Genomic DNA, 20,000 nt, shown 5'->3' with positions numbered 1-20,000 from the left:
GCGCTCTGAAACCGGTGGGAAACAACAATGAATGTTCCTACGTACCACATTAATTCAATCACATAGTTAGTTGGACAAATGAACAGGGGAATGCTACCTGATGGCACCAGTTCCTTCTTTCGCTTTACTTCGCTCAGTTTCATACTTTGGGTTGGAGCCGCCTCGGGATTGACTCGATGGCTATTGCGCTTTTTCCGACAGCAGCTAACTCGCTGGCACGCTTAACACCCTTGCGCCTGGTCTTATTGCCTTTGGCTTGAGCCGAGTGTGGCTAGTAGCGTTGGACTGAGACTTTTCAAATGGAAACTTATTTATTTAAAATAAAGAGCGGTTATTGCCAACAGCGCTTATTCACCATCAACAACTTCTATATGATATTCTATATGATAGAAGCCCTGAGGATTAAATAGAATACTAATATAATAGTAGTATGCCCATAATCTTAGTAGGAGGGGTTAGGCATATCGCTGCCATTAGCACATTAACATGTGAATTCGTAGAGCGGATCTTTCCGGGTTCAGGACTTTTGTATGCTGGGGGAATGCCCCCAAGCCACTATTCTTTTAGTTAGCCTTACTTCCTTGACTCTAACCAATCCCAACTGTCGAATGAAAGAACCCCTGCATCTACCAGGAAAGAGGCAAGATCTGATTTGATAACAACTCTGTGCATAACAGCTGATTTGTCAACTGACCTAGTAGCTTGCAAGATCCTACTCAACAGAAGCCGACGAAAAAAAGGAGAATCGGACATGGAATGGAAGGGGTACTTGACTAAGGAACGATTCTGAGGACAAGAGCTTTGGTATGAGGAATTAGCAATGCAGCTAAGTCATTTCTTAGGTTAGAAATAATCCTTTAGGGAACGGGCTGAGGGGGGGGGCGCCTGGGTTCCAACCAGGAATCAGAGCGAGAAAGGAATAAATCCCCTTTCCACTCTGATCAGAGATTCTATTGGGATATTAGGATTTCTCCATCACCCCCAATAGTGCTCCATTCGACATCAATAGGAAGATCTAACCACTTAATAACTATTAAGCAAGACTAATTCTGTGCTCAGAAAATCCTACGGGTAAGGGGAGGAATACCCCAAACCCTTGGGGTTGTAGTTACCTACAACTCCTAATGATGTCCTTATGGCTTGCTCCTGAAAAGAATAATCAAGCAACCTTCTTCTTTGTTACAGAACAGACATTCCATTCTTTGCTTTCCCAGCACTGACCTCTCTGGTCGAATGTTAGAGTCGGCTCTACTTCAACTAGTAGTCTTTAAGTCGGAAATCGCTTTCACATCTCATATGACATCTGTACCAACAGACTTCTTCGGACACCAGTAAGGTAAGTAGCTACTCCAGCCGATCTAACTCCAGAGGATCCAGCTTATTTGTTGGATAGGTTAGCCCCTTCTCCTTCAGGAGATGCAGCAAGACTACGTTCTCATCTGAGTTCTCTTCCTCAATCCACTCTAAGAAAAAGGCAAGTACAGCTACTCTACTTTAGAGTAGATCCAGCTTCCCTCCGGGTCTCAATTAGGGTATGTGGTCCTATCCTAAAAGAAAGATCCTATCTTGCCTCCCTGAAATAAAGGGTTTTAACTACCTCTGAAGAGGCCTCCCCTTCCGTACCTACTCCGCAAGGTCTCGCTCCTTTCACTTCCTCTTCAACAAGATATGACCCTTTTAGTGGCTATAGTGGCGTACTTAGGTAATGAAATTCTCGACCAACCCTATCCCCTAACCCTCGGAGTGAAAAAGGCGCATCTCCCTCGGAGTCTCCGTCCGCTTCTTCTCCTTCTGGAGCCTCCCTCATCGGCCATGCATCGGACGAGACCAATTCCGATAAGGAGGTTTTTTATTCTCCCCAGTCCCCATCTACTTCCACCTCGACTCCCGGAAACCAATCCATTGAGAGTTCTCCCAACGAGCAGAAAGAGAAATTGGAGTTTCTATCTGAAAACCAGCGGAAGCATTGGACGGGGGAAATCCTTCGAGCATTCAAGGAAGGCTTAGAGACAGTTGATCCACGAGGCAATATTGGCAAGATTCCCGACAGACAAATGGTGGAAGCTTTCAACAACGATTCTTCCCTTAGCCGATTATTACTCTATCCTTCTCGTTGTCTTATCGTAAACTCCTATCCCTCCTGCTTTCTTTAAGGCTCTTTTCTTTTAAAGTAAAGACAGGAATGAGTGAATCGAGTTGATCGAGCCCATCTATTGGTAAAGGATTCGATAGCCTAGGAAAGATCGATGGAAAGCTCTTTACGAGACCTCTTAAAGCAAGGTAAACTAATACCCCGAGAGCACAGCCCAAGCGTGAAGCTTTCCTTCTCACAATAGTACGGTTTTCTCCTATTTGTCTAGCTCTTTCGATGGGTCGCTATAGCATTTTAGACCTTCCCCCTTTATTGGCTTACCCCGCCGCTTAAGGTAAGGAATTGTGGGGGAATCAATGGTTACGATTTTGTATTACAACCTAGCCCCCTTCGCTTGCTTGATTGAGGGATACGAATGAATAATATTACGTCAGTCGATAGCAACAGAATATCCTTCTCACTTGAGGGTGGGGACTGAAATGGTAAGGACGATCGATATTTCTTTCGGGGGAACAGAGAATCCAAAGCGGAAAGGTGGCAGTCGACCACTAATAGAGCGTTCGATCCCTTTCTGATTCCCCTCAAACCTAGCTCGCTTCATCGGTTGAGAAAGTATGAGAGGGCGTCCTTCAAGCCCTTTGCTTTGTTTGTAACAATTCTTTCATCTCTTCTTTAAAGCCTTTTCAATTGGCTCTTTCTTCCCTTCTGGTTTTTAAAAAGGCTGGCTACTGGCCTTATTCGTCTTTGGCTAAGGAAAAAGAAACCTCACTATTACCGACACTGGTATAGACTATAGACACATTTTGGTGTCCTTCTCGCCTGGTGGCCACAACCCTTTCCTATCAGCTTAGGTTTTATATAGTATAGCGGATGGGTTAGTAGTTAATTGCTATCCCCTTTTTACCTGTATTTGGAGTCGTGTCGTTGTTGTCTGTGCGGGCTGGTGTTCTTTCCGATCTTGCGATGAGCTTTAGCCGTTCTTTGTTGCTTTAAGCAGTAACATGTTCCGTTGCAGAAGAAGCAGTTACGAAGCAGCCGTTCTTTGTTGGAATCTCTCGTACGAGATGTCCGGTGTTATGAGGAATGTTGGGACTTCACTTTACCTTTGGAAGGAACTACTATTATATCGACCTGCGGTTTGTCTAGTTCCTGATCGGTTAAGTAAGTTTTCAATGGTCTGATGCTGTTATAATCCGTCAGCCTCGCTACCTTTAATGCTGTGCGATTGAATGTTGAAGTAGTGCCGTCTTAAGTGTTGGGCTTGGTTGGAGTTGGTTTACCGGACCGAAGAGTGGCAAGCAATATTATTACAATACCGAAAAGAACTTGTCGCGGGAGCAGCCAAAAAAGAAGAGACTCCTTCAACAACAAAGAAAGAAATTGCGTAAGTAAAGAGAAAGATAGCCAGTCCTCTTGGGCGGCCGAGAGTGTTATGTAAAAAGGACCAAGGAGGATCCTATCCGTCAGGAGAAGGAGGAGGAGTAGGAGCTAGCCTTAGGTAGGGGCGGAATCGAATGATTAGGAGATAAACAATGAGACAAAGGAGAGCACTTAGACAATTCACTTTGAGTACAGGGAAGTCTGCTGGTAGGAATTCCTCAGGGCGTATTACGGTTTTTCACCGAGGGGGTGGATCGAAGCGATTGCAGCGAAGAATTGATCTGAAACGAAAGACTGAGTCTATAGGCGTTGTAGAAAGGATAGAACGTGCGCCTAATCGCTCTTCTCGGATCGCTCCGGTACGATGGTTCCCCCGGGGGGGGGTCCGCCAATGCAACACGATAGAAGAGTTCGCTCCGCCGCGTAAGATCCTCGAATCAAAATCAACCACGACGTATATCTTTGGGAGAAAATACTTTAAGGTATTCGCTCTTCTCCTTGTACTCCTTTTTCATTGGTACTCGGGGGGGGAGATTCTCGAAGGATTCGTTGCCGCGTGCGACGGGAGGAGGGAGCCCTCCTTTGACCCTATTTACCCTCCCCAAAGAGATGGGCAGCCAGCCATTCCCCAGCCGGAGGTTCAGCCGGTTCCGCGCGCCATCCTGGTTCCGGAATTAGAGCACCCTCTTCTTTCAGATAGGCAAAGGAGAGCAGAGCTTCAGACCCGGCTAGCGTTCTTCTTTCAAGAGAGGAACGAGGCCAGGCACCTCCCAATCTATCTTGGGATACTGGACAAGCAGTTCCTGGTCGAAAAGAGGGTCGAGGCTGCATTGGTGCAGGATGGGTTTTCCCCCCAGATGCTTTCGCGTCGGAAGTGGGAAATCCGCAGCATCTTATTCAGTCACCCTACTCGGGTGGGAACTGCTATCGCCGAAAATACCTTAAATAGGTATTTGGCCCAGATGGAACGGGAGGGCACGCGACAGAGTCTACCCTATCTAAGGGTGATTCGCGCAAGCCGGTTTTGGGTCTGAATGGGTTCGGCTGGCTGATAGACCCCTATTGTATTGGAATTAGGCGCCCATCTTTTTACTGTTGTCAATGAATCTCTTCCATGTTCGATTCTACTCTATGTTAGAACATTTCTGTGAATGCTATTCTGATCTAAGTGGTCTTATTCTTTGTCCCGTGCTAGGAAGCATTACTCCTCTTTTCATTCCAAATTCAAGAATACGACCGATACGATTAATTGGTCTGTGCGCCTCTCTTATTACTTTTTTGTATCCCCCTGTTCTTCGGATACAATTCGATCCTTCTACGGCCAAATCTCAATTTGTGGAAAGCCTTCGATGGCTTCCTTATGAAAACATCAATTTTTATTTGGGTATAGACGGTATCTCTTTATTCTTCGTGATATTGACCACATTTCTGATCCCTATTTGCATTTTAGTGGGTTGGTCTGGTATGAGAAGTTATGGGAAAGAGTATATTACAGCATTTCTAATTCGTGAATTTATAATGATCGCCGTGTTCTGCATGCTGGATCTTCTACTATTCTATGTTCTTCCCGAAAGTGTGCTAATCCCTATGTTGTGCGGAGCTGAGTATCTTCTATTCGCTGGGATAAAGCCTTTCCTCTGCAGGGGCCTTGTGCAGTAAACCCCCTACGGGCGGTCGTCCGTCGTCCTAAAGTAGTCCCCGCGAAGCTTTCGGGAAGAGGGGTAGTCTTGTGTGTAAGCATAGCATTTCTGGTCGAACCCGCCCAACCCAACTAAGAAGAACCGAACCTGACAGACACATCTTTTTCTTTTTGGGAGGGTACTCCGAGTAGTGGGTACCTCGTAGGACCTCGACCCGCCTACTCGGGTCTTGTATGGATATGCAGGAAGGGGTGCTCCTAGGTGTGTGTAGGGGTTGTGTTTGTTCGCGAGAAAGGATTCCTCGTCAAGTAAGTTTGGGGGGTGTGGACACACTTGCGCGAATTCGGGTAACGGCTACAAGGGAGAAAGAGAAAGGAAACTGTACCCGACCAGGGATGGACGTAAACTCGTAAGCTACCGAAGGTAGGGATAATCGTCCAGGTCTTATTGTGAAAGAAAAAAGCCGCCCCGCCACAGCAGACGGGTTGCTTCCTCTGTCGTCGCCGGGGAGCTCTTGGCGAGGAGACCTTAGGATAAGTTGCTAAAACAAGGGGATGGGAGGATCGACCCGTTCAGATAATTCCGAAGAAAGACTGTTGGCAGCAGGTAGAGAGATTTTTTTTCCTCTTCAAAACACAAGGAAATGCGGGCAGGGTAGAGCTCGGCAGAGGGTTCGAGAATAGGGTAGGGTCCTGTCCTTAAGATTCAGATAAGAAAAGAGTTCCAAACCTTTATGCTCCGTACAAGTGCTGCATACAAGTTCCGGCCAGGATGATTGAGAAAGATTCAACCAATTTGAACCGCTCACATCACAATAGTAGTAGCGTAAAGGCCGTAAGTCGGGGGCGGCCATAACATAAGGCTATTACTTTCACACCTCTCTCTCTCTCTGAGAGAGTGATCCGCTGCGTGAGCAACCCGACTGTGCCTTACATGTGCTCTACAGGCCGCACGTAATCTTTCTTCCCAACGAGCCCTTTTTTTTATTTGGAAGACGGGCATTGCGTTCGGTTCGAAAGGCATGGTTTTCAGTATGTCTCCAGATAGGGCCCCCACTAGTCCGGCTAGCTAGTGAGCGGTTCTTTCGGGCGGGAAGCAGGCCGGACCCTACGGGCGGGCATCTCCCGCAACGCAAGCACCATTGTTCGACACCACCCGAGAAGCAAAAGATTCGTCAGTCCAGGCTGAAAATACATGCATAGATAGTGGTTTAATGCCAAGGCCGACGACGGAAGCTCGGGACGGAGCCGTATGAGGCGGAAGTCTCACGTACGGTTCTCTGAGAAGGGAGTGGCTACCTACTGGAGCTTCGACCAAGCACCACCGGTCAATTCCGCTTTGGGGCCACCCCTGACTCTACCATTATTATAGGGGTATGGGGTTCGAGACAAAGAAAGATCAAGGCAGCATATCAGTTGTTCCTTTATACTTTACTTGGATCTGTTTTTATGCTATTAGCTATTCTGTTGATTCTTCTCCAAACAGGAACAACCGATTTACAAATCTCATTAACCACAGAATTTAGTGAGCGGCGCCAAATCTTTCTATGGATTGCTTCTTTCGCCTCTTTCGCCGTCAAAGTGCCTATGGTACCAGTTCATATTTGGTTACCCGAAGCTCATGTAGAGGCACCTACGGCAGGATCCGTCATCTTGGCAGGAATTGCTTTAAAATTGGGAACCTACGGGTTTTTAAGATTTTCAATACCCATGTTTCCCGAAGCGACACTTTGTTCCACTCCTTTCATTTATACTTTAAGCGCGATTGCTATAATATATACTTCCTCGACCACTTTAAGGCAGATCGATCTTAAGAAGATCATTGCTTACTCCTCAGTAGCTCATATGAATCTGGTGACTATTGGTATGTTTAGTCGGGCGGCGGCCGTTAGGTCACCTATTTTGAGTTATGGACACACAAGGCCAAAACATGTGTGCCGGGCGCGCGACCATCAACCTACTAGCAATGGGGGAGAAAGCATAGCACGTCGCAATAAAAGCTTGATTCGAGGCGTCAGCAACACTGCCGTCTGTTCCAAAAACAAAAGCCCTTAGCGCCCCGGGACGGGAGTGGGGGACGGCCCTACGCGCAGGCAACAGCAGCACCGGCTCTACGAAGTCAGAATCGAATCTTTCTGTTGGCTTTCCCAATTCATTCGTGAATAATAATTCAAGGGCGTGAAGCGAGTACTTCTAGCTGCTTCGCCTGCTTCTTATTATGGCGGCTATGTTTTCGTGGCGAAAATGAACGAAAAGCGAGATGAGCATGCTATTTTCAAATCGATTGATAGATAGCCTAATCTGTTCTGATAGATCGAAAGAGATAGAGAGGGAATCTCTCAAGAATAAGGGGAAATCTCCTATTTCTATCTATTGATGAGACAACTATCTATTCTTGATCCATCAGAAAGAAATCGATATGTATCTGATGGAGTCTACATCGTACGTAGAGCGCCCAAGCGCTTTTTAGGCCAGCTCAGTTCTCTTATCCATCGGTCCAATGCACTGGGCTCATCTCATGGAGGGAAAAGCAAAAATGTAGTTGTCTTGTTCGCCGCCTCGACGCATTCCCTTCTCTCCCCGGTATCGTCCCACACAGAAAGAAAGAGCGCAGAGCCCCGGCCCGACCTGTAGGTCCGCTAACGTAAAGCGAGGAGTTGAGCCTGAACTGGCGAACCGAAGTCACTTTCGGAACCATACTTCCTACAGCTAACATGTGTCCAGTCCAGCGGGAACGCGCAGCGCAAACGAACCTGAGCTGCTATACCGAATCCCCCGCTGGCCATCGGGGACCGAGTGGTAAGGCCATGATCCGCAGGGGAACAGATCACTCATTCTTCCATTGGGGACAGGTGCACGAACGACAACTCCAAACGTCACACATCCGCCGCCTACCTACCGTTTAGGTGGCACCAGCGAGATCCAGCTAAGGTAAGGAAGTGTCGCGGCTGCTCCGCTCCGCTGCGCTGCGGTCTCATGAACTGAACTTCGTTGCCTTCCCGCGCGCGAAGCGAATGGGCGCTGTGCCGTGGGTCAGTTTCGGGGTGGGGAGCGAAGAGAGACCAGAAGAATGATTCATTTGGATCGACGAGCTTTTTCAGCCCAAAAACTCAGAATCAATGGAATGTCTGTCTATCCATGAACATCTATTCTATCTGTATATCTAGGGGATCTCTCTATACATATAGATTTTTTTATGGAATGATATGATCGGCTAGCCGTAGCCGCATATCAGCTACGCTCAATGCGGGATTTCTGTTGGATCAGATCTTTTGGGAAGCTTTTGGACCTAGCGAAAAGGGCTCTAAGCCTTCACGCAAGCAAGCGCGAGAGAAGCGGAGCACGAAGCTACCGCTTCCCCCGACCGACTAAAATACAACAGTCGCGACCTACTTTGATTCAAAAGAAAGGCGAAGGGTTTGGCAACAAGCAAACGGCTTTCTATCATAGTAGCAAGGGTTCCAAACCTTAACTACTTAAGTACCAAAGGCTGCTTTTGGTTGGTTTCATAATGGGGCTGTTCACTACAAGCTATCAGCGCTCAGCGCTGTCTTAGATTGAACGTTGACTTATCTTATTGCCGTTCAATCTCTAAGGCGGGTTTCCGCTGAGAACGGAATAGTGTTCGTGTCCAAAGGTGAACAAAGCCCTAGCTTCTAGAGTTCGCTGCTTTTCCCAGGCCGGAGAAGGGCTTATACTGCTCGCCTTTGTTTGATATGTTCATTCAGTACCAATACAAACGAAAACTACACCAAAGTGGAAGGGCCAGTATAGAAGCTAGAAGTAGCTAGCCTATAGTAGTCGGCCTAACCAAAGCCTCACGACAACATAAAATTAGCCTTATGAATTGAATCTTAAGTAGGGGGCTTAGCCCGCCCGCCTATCAATCAAAGAGGCTGAGAGTAAGCGTAAGCTCACCCGGAAGCTCGAAGAGCTTCCCTTCATTCGCTTCGCGGGAGCCGCACAGCACATAGCTGGAAGTCAGAGGGCCCATACTACCTGCCTAACCCTTCGCTCCGAGGGACCGTAGATCGGAAAGCGCCTTCTAAACCACCCCATTCATCCAAAAGAGAAGGGAAGGGGCCTATGTATTTGCATGACCCCTGCAGATTTCACCCTATCTATACCCGGAGCCACTCCCCTAGCGGTCCTGCCACCACGCCGCAGAACGGGAGCTCGTGTGGAACCTTTTATTCTGGCGTAACAGCGGTAGAACGTAACAAAATATTACGGCCGCCTAACATAGGGGACGGAGGTACGGTAAACTCGGCCAAAATATGAGACCCGAAGGGCCCGGCGCGCACAATCCTATCCTATCCGAGTCCGAGTTTACCCCTTGCACTTCGGACAGCCGTCCGTAGCATCATAAGGAGGACCCCCCTTTCGAGGTACAAAAAGAGTACGGTACATAGGAGGTTGGTCTTTCTCAACGTGGTGTATAGCACGAAAAACCTTTCGATACAAGATAGGGCCGTTCACATGAAAGAAAAAAATGAATCCTTTCTTATCTTCTTTCCCTCTCGGGAAAGAGAAAGAGGGTCTTATGGAGGGAGGGGGGAGGGAAAAGGCTTGGGCCTACCTATCCCGATAGGACCCCATAAAAGAACGGGAGCTGTGGAGAGGTTCCATATTGCCGAGACGAAGGACAGCACTTCTGTACGTGATCGTAGTATGTCACGTCGTCTCGTCCCCGCTGCATCGAAGAGTACCTATGCACTATGTTCCGGTTCACTGATAAGGAAGATAGCGTTGGGGTGGGGGTCTACGATGTGATACTAAAGTATGACCGGGGGAGATACATGCTAACTATGGGTAGGAAGCAGGAACCATTATGTCAAAAATTGCGGGGGGTTACAGATCTCTTATACTACCATCGATCGACAGAGCGGAACGACCAGAAAAAGAAGTGAAGTTAGAAAGCCGTATGATAGGTGGTAACTATCTTGTACGGTTCGGGGGGTAATCGGCGTACTCCGATCAGTGGGGGGGAATCTTTGGCTCTATCGAACATACAGGGAATTGGAGGTAGCATTCTACCGATGTCAAGTCATGGACTGGTTTCTTCAGCCCTTTTTCTATGTGTTGGTGTTCTATATGACCGACATAAGACTCGACTTGTTAGATATTACGGAGGTTCAGTGAGCACCATGCCGAATCTCTCTACCATTTTCTTCTCTTCCACTTTGGCCAATATGAGTTCACCTGGTACTAGCAGCTTTATCGGGGAATTTCTCATCTTAGTAGGAGCTTTCCAAAGAAATAGCTTAGTAGCCACATTAGCAGCGCTTGGGATGATTTTAGGCGCGGCCTATTCCCTTTGGCTATATAATCGTGCGGTTTCTGGGAATTTAAAACCCGATTTCCTCCATAAATTCTCCGATCCAAATGGCAGAGAAGTTTCCATATTTATACCTTTTCTTGTTGGAGGGGCGACCGTACGTTAAACTACCAAACAAACTAGGGTAAACCAATGTGATCATGACATTGTAGGTGCTTGCGATGGGACGGATGCGACTTCCCTCAGTTGGTTTGGGTGGCATAGCCCGTTGCATAAGTCCCCCCCTTTTTTTATCCATTTCTTTAGTCTTTAGGGAGCCAAAGCTTGACTTTACTAAACTAATAAATAAGGCTCGCGCTAGGCGCTTACCTTTTTTGGCTGTAGGGTTGGGGTGGCTTGCTGGGTGAGACTGATAGAAAGAAAGGACGGGGGGCAACCATGCATGGTACTTCTCGACCCTGTCTCCGAGGGACAGTTGAACTAGCGACTCATGAATGCTGCCGGGTTGGACGAGCCAATAACTCGAAGGCGTTCGGTCTGTTTTTTGAGCAAGAATCACAGCCTTACCTTATCTTCACCATGATACGGACTCCAAGTTCTTATGGCAGAGCACGAGGAGATTTATCATCAATATGATGATTGGAATGGAAACCAGAAGCACGACTGGGGTCCTCGTGGTCCAAGATAATCAAACCATCAATAACAGTAACGTAAGCATGAGACTTTTTGGTAGTACCGGTGAACCAGATGGCCGCGGCGATGGAATCTGGGACGGAGGACTTGTAGTATCTCTCTAGATCTGGCAAAAGCGAAAGACCCCCTAACATAATTCGAATGGAGGCTGACCGCTGAGCCCACTCTGGCCTCGCGGGGCGGGCCCCTGTGGTTGCGAGCTGGAGCTGCCATAGCTTATGGCTATAGCAATGGGAGGGCCCCAGCAGAGAGAAAAGTCAGGATAACGAGCGCTCCGCCCGCCAAGCGGGCGGCAGGAGCAGCGGGCAAGTGCTTGGTAAGCCAACAGCCCAGTGAACCGGGCGGGGCACTCGAAGAAAGGGGGGCACACTGAGCAAGTACGAGAAATTGGCCCCGCTCCGCTTTCTTAAAAGCAAGGACCACTACGGGAGGTCAAACCAAGGATCTATGGAAGTGGGGGCTCGTCCCCGGTCAATATTGGATCAAACAATAGGGGGCCGTAGCACTGACCTCTTTTTTTTATTGATTCAATACAATAGGGGAAAAGATCGTACAGTTCCCTACCGAGACAAACTCTCAACGGATCCTCCGCGCGCTGGGAATACCTCTTCCGTGCGTCTTTCTCGTGGCGGGAACAGAACAACAGGGAAAGACCCGGCCCAGGGCGAGCTTTATTTATTGTTGAGAGAATGGGGAGTGAATCGAATTCCGTTTCCGTTCTTTGGGGGCTTTCGGGCCCCTCTCGATCTTTTTCGTAGTTGAGAAGGGGGAAGGAGTCTAAATCAATGGACATTAATGAACCATCATTGATGGACGTTGCACATGACACGATCAATTCGACTCAAGGTCCGGCGCTAATAGAAGTTGCTTACTTTCCTAGTAGCGAAGGAAAGGAGCTGAAAGCCACTGTAAGGAGAGGGCAGGGCTTTTTTCGTAGTAATAGTGGGCCGGTCTCATGAGATCTATGCCGGCCGTCGGAATCAAACGAAGGTCGAAGGACCATTCGATTCATTAAGGGGCATAGCGGCGCCCTCGCCCGGCGCCATTTCCGGACCTAGCAGCAGACGGGCGGGCCGTGCCTGAATTCAGACCGGACCAGACTCTTCTTTGTTTGAGCTGCTCCCAGGCACGCAGACCGAAGATCTCACTTGTCCTGGACAAGTACGTAGAGATCTTCGTGGGACCGTGGAGGGAGTCTCAATCGATCTTTTCTAGGATTCCTTATCACGCCACACATGGAGATCTTTCCATTGATAGATCAGAGGGTCCTCCCTTGAACAAATTCTTAAAGGTTAGGTTACTACCTGCTTCTACGGAAGAGGTTTACTTTGTACCGCCCGGAGGTCATATAGATCGGAATCCGGAGTGATAAGAACGAAAGGGTTGGTGTGGCCACAGCTACAACTACTGGCGCTTCAAAAGGCTTAGATTCTAAGGGCGCTACTGAAAGCCTTTTTTTAGGTCCTGTAATAGGGAGGTGTAAGCCTCGAAAGCCTTTGGTACTTCGGTAGGGCGAGCAGCCCTTAAACCAAAAAAAGGGAGTCTCTGACTTCCTTCCCCTATTTTTTTTTATGCATTTCATTCTCTATTTGGCCCGCTTCAAACAAAATGAGAAAAAAGGGTCCGGTCAATAGCATAGCTATTTCTTTCCCCGGTCTCCTTTCGAAGGAGAGGCCTTCACATTCCTAATCCGGTAGGGTCGGACGGCTTTCTTTGCCCCAGCTTGGCGAATCGCATCCCCGCACAACGACATTCTTTGTTTGTGCGCCCCTTACCGTTCTCGCTCAGTCTTTCAACGGCTGGGAAGGCAGTCGTAGAAACGAAGCCTATCGCCACGCCGACCATCAAATAGGAGATTGGGCCCCTTCTCAAAGATTTGATGGAATGGCCCACCCCACCCAAGAGCGCTTATGTCATAGGGGAACTCATGGCTGGAAACAATCCTTATGGTTTGTTTTGATATCCGGTAGGAATAATAAAAAAAAAGTCCAGGTTGGTTGGTGAGCCTAGTGATAGGAGACTATCTAGCTTGGTTCGGAGAGCACTTGTTGGGAACAATATTTTTTGGTTGCTAAATGTTACGGCCTAAATGCTGAACTATTGACCCTACTTGTTCGGATGGGTGTTCACCCCAAAGTGTTCCCGGACCGCATGCATACATCCGTAAGTAACTTAGTGCAACATGGAAAATTTCATTGAGAGGAATCAGCAAAGAAAAGAAAAACGGGTCAACAACATCAACATGTGTATTTGAGAGATTGTCCTCGGGCTGAGGAGTGTCCACATGAGTTCGTTGAGGTGTTTACACAGGCCTGTGGTCCTCTTTTATATTCTGTCGAGAGTTCGGATTGCTCCACCTAAGTAGAACGAAAAGAAGGAATTGGAAAAGAAAAGGGGGAGCTATTGTGAAGCCTAGAAAGGCGGAAGCGGAAAATCGCTTATACCGAGTTCCCCAACAGCAGCTTAGCTTAGTAGCAACACTCTTTCTACCGGCCGGCGTGGCGCTGCTGGATGCTTCTGATCAATAGAACATGAAGAGGAGGAGTAGGAGTTCGCTTTAGGGGCGGAATCAATTCGAAAATACAAAAATGAACGAGTTATTAGAAGCTGTCGTGCCTTTTGTGACAAGTTTCCAAGAAACTTTGAGCGGGAGACAGGGGGCGAACCCGCAGGTTCCCGATGCCCTACCTGAAGCCCCATCGCAGGGTCCCAATTTTCCTCTACCCGAAATAGTTGGGCAAGAAAGGGGGGAACCTTTTTCATAAGAAGAAATGAAAGTATGGAGGCCTCTATGCTCAATCGAATAAGAAAGCTATACAGGCAAAATAGCCTTTTTCTGCTTTCTAAAGCAAAGGGGGAGTATTGGTCAGAAGTAAAGACCACACTCCACAATTGTGGCTCTCAGAAAGAGTATTACAGGTTACTGTGTTTCGAGAACAGAGATCTGCAAATCAGGGAGAGAAAACATGAATGTTTTTTTTCTCTTTCAAGAGATTCTGTCTCGGAATCGTGCCTTGAGGGGGGATGCTGCCAATCCTACCGAGGACTTTATGGATTTCTTTTCCGGGAAGCGAGAGGTACTGGAGTTTTCACATTTGAATTTCTCAACCATTCCACGTTCCCGAAACGGATCCTATCAAATATTTCACATTTTCTATGATTATCTCTATTTCAGGTATTCGGGGAATCCTCCTTTAGTTTCACACTGGGGAGATCTCGACTCTTAGGAGAGGGGGGGGTTGCTTTGAACCTATCTTTTCTCTAAGAGAAAGGTGACTGCCCTAAGGGCTAATGACTTAAAAAAAGAAAGAGGGGAGGGGCTAGTACGATAGCACCATTGGTTACTACAGCATTTTCGGTTTTTGAATCCTTAGCGTCCTTGCTTTTCAGCTAGTTGTTGAACGACGGCATGACCAGTTCTTGAATCTATTTCCTCATCTCGTAATAGGTAGGGTTGGGTAAAGGCAGTGATCCCACCCATGGTTGGAGTAAAGGTTCGAAAAGTGGGAGTTTGATCATCCTTTCCCTAGGCGGGATATCACCAATCGTGCAAGCGCGAAGGTTTGGTGTGGGTAACCCTATCCCTCTCGAAGCAGTATGCTACACGTCCTGGGATTACGAACTTTATATTTCCCGAAATTTCGGGGGGAGTAGTCTTAATAATAGGCAAAGTAGGCAAAGGGTCTTCCGTAACAGACCTTACTTAACGGTCGAGTACCGAGAGCTCCTCATCCCCAATTGAGTTGCAAAATCTAAGCTATCAACCATCTCTCCTCTTCGATCTTATTGGCCCCCTTGCATTCGACTTCTTATGGCGCTCTATCAGCTAGTTAGGTTAGCTAGCCATTCTTTTCCTAGTCTTAGTTTCTATAAAGCAATATTGGATAGAGTACCTATGAAGATGTCTTATACTTATAAAGCCTCTGTCGCACTTTCTATGGCACGTTAGGAGCACCTCAGAAAAAGTATATTGGTGGGCATGTCTACGAGCAATCTTATTAAGGCGAATGCATGCGTCGGAAGGTCTATTCCTTAACTAATAATAAAAATAATAGACCAGAATGGATGTTTTCAAATTCTTCGTCAGAGGAGAATTGATCACCCCGATGAATGGACAGTTTTTCCAATGGTGCAGCTTTACCTGGCATTCTATTATATAATTAATATAGAATTATATAATATAGGGTCATCGGTCGATAGGTCTGTCTACTCCCAAGCTCGATTTCGCTAGTTGGTACTAGAATTGCTAATGGGACGGTTAAAGACTGAAATCCGAGATCGGTTCCTCTTTTGGGGAGTTCACTCTCAACCAAGCGCGTTAAAGGAAGACCTATGATGTGTTAAGAAGTTCTCTAGTCAGCAATCACACATGGGAGTCTTTCCAAAGATTCTCTCGGAAAGGGGTTCTGGTAAAGCTTTTCTTGTACCTGCGTTAGGAGCACCACGTAGAAGGTTTATTTTGGGACAGCTATCGAAAAAGATTCTTTAGGGCAAAGCAAAGGCATTCGTGTGATAGTCTTATTTATTCCTATTATGTGATTATGTGCGGCTATTACGGAATATCCGAGACTTGGCAATATAAAGACTTCCGCCAAGCAAGCCATGTCATTCATCAGAGAAGTAGACCGAGCCATCCTAAAGAGACTTTCTTCTGTTCTAGGTTTCCACAAAGCGGTATCAGGGTATGAGAACGCCTTTCTCCTTTTAGCTTTAGTCGGTCGAGTAGCTTATTCGAACGTTGTGAACTCATTCCTGCCTTTGCAATACCAGCGCATCTTGTGCCACAGAATCGGTTGTGCTCTGCCTCTTCCCCTCTATCAGAAGATTGCCTTGTGTGGAAGGTTGACTCTGAACTTCAGTCAATGGGAGGAATCCCCTTATCTAAGGTTCTTTGTATGGCACTCTAAACTCTCTTTCTTACGCGAGACAGAAAGTGTAACTACCGAAGCTCTTTCAACTTGTCCTGTCTTTGGATAAGTATTGCGGTTAAGTCAGTTAACAAGATGAGAGTCGGAAAATGGAAATAAGAACTGTCAAGTGATTCGTCGAATGCTTCTACTTATGTAGATGGAGTCCAGTACGCTACTATATATACTGATAATTCCCAAGACAATATCGGGATTGGGCACAGTATGAAAGATCTTTGAAATCCTTGATAGTCTGGAAAGGGAACGCGAATCTAGCCACCACTTTCTCTATTTAAAGAAAAAGAAAACTTCCCCAGACTGAGAGATTGCTAATCCTTTTTCTTCGCCTGGTGAAATTAAACAAAACTGAAAACTGGAATAATCAGAGGCGCATCTTTGCGATATGTAATTACATAAAGCAGAGGTTGCTCTTTCCTGTCCACAAATGGTCAATGGAGGTTCTTTCTCGTCTCCGGACGGATGGAACTTTCAACCAAGAGTTTCCATTGTCACTTTTGAGAGAAGGAAAGAAGAATGAGTGTTATTCCTTTGATCTTAAGTCGGCAACGGATCGTTGGCCATTGAGTGTCATGTTTGCCCTTATGTCTTGTATGTTTGGGCCAACATTGGCGTCTTCAATTGTCAACAGCTCTTTGGGCCTCAACACCTTTCTAGTCGGGAAACCGATTGTGAAAAGGATGAGTGAGGTTGCCTTTCTTTGTGGTCAGCCGTTAGGTTACTACTCCTCATGGTCACTCTTTGCATTGTCCCACCACTATGTAGTGTGGTTGGCAGCAAAACGAGCTTACCCGCAGAGAACCACCCCTTTTAAGGACTATGCCTTGCTAGGTGATGATATCCTAATCACTGATGCACTTGTGGCACAACAGTACAGGATACTACTGGATAAACTCGGTGTGACCATTTCGGAGGCCAAATCGATAATATCTGAAACTGGTTGCGTCGAGTTTGCCAAGAGATTCTGGGTCAAGTCAATGCAAATTGACCTGTCTCCAGTCTCTCTTCGGCTGTTGTTATCTTGTAGGACGACTATTGGTCTCTGTTCTATCCGTAATAAATACCCTGTAAGTGTTTCTACATTACAGCGGTTGGGTGGAGCGGGATTTAGAGTCCGTTCGCTTTCTCGACTCAATCTAAACGTTGGGAAAGATTAAAGGCTGCCTGTTGCAAGCCAAACCGGTCACATCCTCTACCTCTTGAATGGTGGATTGGAAGGTTTGGAAACCTCAATCCCGGAAAGATAGTGGATTATCTTCGGAGGGAATTAAAACCCAAAGAGATAGATCTCTTCCCAGAAGAGATGGTGTTTGATAAGGAACGTGATATTCTTGAGCATACAGTGATACTCAATTGGGTAAAACTGTGGCTTAAGTGGTGTCACTGGTACTATACGGTTGCATTGTCTGAGGAGGTATCCATCGATGAGATGATGGATGTTCCTATGTGTAGCACGACCTGGAAAAGATCGAACAAAGATTTTGATTTAATCAAGTTTGGTCTGATCTGGAAGTGTTATGATATGGGAGTCGGTTGGGATTTATCGACTACACCAAGGTGGTTGCTAGATCCTAATACCGTTATCCAATTCGATAGGTGGATATATGGTGGTATTTCAGGAGGTGATTTCATGATGGCACCGGTAGACTTACCATCGCCGGTGAAAGGGCGCAGGTCATAAGACTGAAAACTGGAATAATCCTTCCTAAGAAAAGAGCTTTCGGTAATAGCATGAGAAAGAAGAAGGTGACTTCCCAAGTCTGTTGACCATCCTCCGAAATAGGTGTGATAAAGTCTGAAATCATTCATGGGTATATGGGTCCGACGAGAAAGACTCTTTGTTGAGCTAGATTCCCACCCGGCTCTCATCAAGCTGTCTTCCAAGGTAGGTCTCTTATATTCATACTCACCTCTTCTCTAAGATGAGGCTACTACTATTGACCCTGTCTTTAAGCCTTTGATTTGAATAATCAGGTCTTGTTTCTGATGGACTTCATTTATTCTTGCTTCAAGCTTAGGGAAGCCTGTTTACTTAGACATCTCGGGATGGGGAATGAATAATGACGTAGATCCTCTTATGAGTCTTACGCGGGTGAAGCTTGGGCCCCTACTGGTAGTGATACCCCGATCTCATGGATGAAGGCTAACGTTTTCTATTGGAATAGAGGGATGTGCAGATCAATTCGACTTTTCACTTTGCCATCTAGAGATAGTTTGCCCTGAGTTAGGATACGGAGTTGGAAGAGAATGCCAGTATATCAGTTCATCTTCATCAAAGGCCAAGATCTCCATAAATTCGATTATTTTGCCTCTCTTTGCTTCTGAGGCAGTTTAAGCCGATCCTCGAGGTCCAGTAAAAGGTCACTCCTCATCCCGATCTTATTAAAGGAGGAAGTAAACAGATCAAGGTTTCTACGTACTTCCGTTATGGAGGGTGCGGGCAGGGGGGACGGCGGGGGAGGCCGGCTCCATGACCCCGGTTGGTTGCCGAAGATGACCCCTCGCCTTGGTCTCCAAATAAGTTTTTATAATAGTAAAAAGCACCTTAAAACCACTCATAAGTTGGAGATGAGGATGATGAGTTGGGATCCTTTAAGGCTGGGGGCACGGGGTTATGGTCTTGTTACTTTATGTTTCGGAGTCAATTGATCCCTCGATCAAGTCCTAACTAGAAATATCTTAAGAGAAGAAGAGAAATCATTTGGATTCGAGGCGAAACCCCTCTCCAACGAGTCAAGTGGCCCAAGGGCCACCTCTCCGCCCTTACGGAGTTCTTCTGCTCTAATCTCCGAAATAGAGGGTCAGCTGACTGAGGAGTTAGTATTGATTCATGCAAAGATGCTCCTTTGAAGCTGGAGTAAGGAATTGTCCACCTCATCACCCCGAAGAGCAGTGGCTCTGTTGTTTTGCACGCCTACAGAGAGAGACTCCAAAACGACGCTCAATCGAAAGAAAGAGCAATCAACTATATGCTTAACTCATGCCCCAGGAATCCCTAGACACAGAGAGAGGGTACGAGCTAATCTTTTACTAGAGGGAAAGCTGGCGAAAAGCATAGAGCGTGCGAGACTTCGAAGGGACATTCACACCCAACCTTCTTTGATCAACTTCACACCCGACGTTTTGATTCTCATATCTTTTTTTATGAATGTAATGAGCCTATCTTCTCTTCTTTGTTCATATTCCAAAAAGATATCGAAACTAATGTAAGACCAAAATATTCGGAGGACTCTTCTGACAAAATCAAAAATATGTAATTGTCAGCAAAGTTGTTTCTTTTTTTTTTTCAAATCCAAAAAGCCCTTCTTACTTAGAATAGGTCGTCGATTCAGCATTAGATAAAGGGGGTAAAATCGCCCTTTTTACAATTTACAATAAGCGGTGAAAATCATTTTCTCAATATGAGTATCCTATATCGATAAAATATTTATTTTGAAACCACCTCTATATTAACATAGTGGTAGAAAGAGTACCATGCTGCGTCTAGACTTCAAACAGTTTGTTTTAACCATGTTAATAGTTCCACATTATTGGTTAATAGAGAATCAAAATCGATTTACCAATGAATCGCGAAATGCTATGGTTCTTACATATAATTTCTGAATTTATACAGAAGTAATTCGCGAGATCATGCACCTCTCTTTCCTACTTATAACGGAAAAGGGTACAGCTGGTTGGTCCAGCCTATTCTTGAAATAAACAACTCGCACACACTCCCTTTCCAAAAAAAATCAATACACCAAGCACTACACAACGATTTATTGGATTTGTTGCTAAAATATCGGTATTAAACCCGAAACTCCCGGCAGATGGCCAGTGGCCCAAAGAAACGAAAGAATCGGTTACGTTTTTCATATGATCTCCTCTTATAGATAGACTAAAAAATCGAACAGAGTTCTTTTTGTAGCACTTCGCCCCTCTTTTTATTTATTCTTTTATTTTTTCTGAAATTGAGTAAAAAAATCAAAAATATTCGAGTTAGTTATAAATTAT

The 20,000-nt window shown here is 46.2% G+C and overlaps 10 protein-coding genes across 10 annotated transcripts; 8 read left to right on the top strand and 2 right to left on the bottom strand.

Moving 5' to 3' along the window:
• Nucleotides 1-1,668: 1,668 nt before the first annotated feature.
• Nucleotides 1,669-2,007, top strand: orf112b (hypothetical protein). The gene has a single exon. It carries the CDS (start codon nt 1,669-1,671, stop codon nt 2,005-2,007), a length of 339 nt encoding a protein of 112 aa, YP_009049674.1.
• A 1,617-nt stretch (nt 2,008-3,624) lies between these two features.
• orf293 (hypothetical protein) lies at nt 3,625-4,506 on the top strand. The gene has a single exon. It carries the CDS (start codon nt 3,625-3,627, stop codon nt 4,504-4,506), a length of 882 nt encoding a protein of 293 aa, YP_009049673.1.
• Nucleotides 4,507-4,603: 97 nt separating this feature from the next.
• Nucleotides 4,604-13,281, top strand: nad4 (NADH dehydrogenase subunit 4). Its single transcript has 4 exons — nt 4,604-5,064; nt 6,473-6,987; nt 10,116-10,538; nt 13,193-13,281. The coding sequence occupies exons 1-4, from the start codon at nt 4,604-4,606 to the stop codon at nt 13,279-13,281; spliced, it is 1,488 nt and encodes a 495-aa protein (YP_009049670.1).
• On the bottom strand, nt 11,528-11,875 carry orf115a (hypothetical protein). The gene has a single exon. It carries the CDS (start codon nt 11,873-11,875, stop codon nt 11,528-11,530), a length of 348 nt encoding a protein of 115 aa, YP_009049671.1.
• On the top strand, nt 11,530-11,844 carry orf104a (hypothetical protein). Its single transcript has one exon. It carries the CDS (start codon nt 11,530-11,532, stop codon nt 11,842-11,844), a length of 315 nt encoding a protein of 104 aa, YP_009049672.1.
• Nucleotides 13,282-13,861: 580 nt separating the features above from the next.
• On the top strand, nt 13,862-14,242 carry orf126 (hypothetical protein). Its single transcript has one exon. It carries the CDS (start codon nt 13,862-13,864, stop codon nt 14,240-14,242), a length of 381 nt encoding a protein of 126 aa, YP_009049669.1.
• A 1,442-nt stretch (nt 14,243-15,684) lies between these two features.
• On the top strand, nt 15,685-16,059 carry orf124a (hypothetical protein). Its single transcript has one exon. The coding sequence runs from the start codon at nt 15,685-15,687 to the stop codon at nt 16,057-16,059; it is 375 nt and encodes a 124-aa protein (YP_009049668.1).
• A 382-nt stretch (nt 16,060-16,441) lies between these two features.
• orf240 (hypothetical protein) lies at nt 16,442-17,164 on the top strand. Its single transcript has one exon. The coding sequence runs from the start codon at nt 16,442-16,444 to the stop codon at nt 17,162-17,164; it is 723 nt and encodes a 240-aa protein (YP_009049667.1).
• A 146-nt stretch (nt 17,165-17,310) lies between these two features.
• Nucleotides 17,311-17,688, top strand: orf125c (hypothetical protein). Its single transcript has one exon. The coding sequence runs from the start codon at nt 17,311-17,313 to the stop codon at nt 17,686-17,688; it is 378 nt and encodes a 125-aa protein (YP_009049666.1).
• Nucleotides 17,523-17,876, bottom strand: orf117a (hypothetical protein). Its single transcript has one exon. It carries the CDS (start codon nt 17,874-17,876, stop codon nt 17,523-17,525), a length of 354 nt encoding a protein of 117 aa, YP_009049665.1.
• Nucleotides 17,877-20,000: the final 2,124 nt, after the last annotated feature.

Source organism: Capsicum annuum, mitochondrion (assembly GCF_002878395.1).
Source record: "Capsicum annuum cultivar Jeju mitochondrion, complete genome".
NCBI classification, from domain to species: Eukaryota; Viridiplantae; Streptophyta; class Magnoliopsida; order Solanales; family Solanaceae; genus Capsicum; species Capsicum annuum.
Note: the sequence above shows the minus strand (reverse complement) of the source record. Positions and strands in the feature narration are given on the sequence as shown.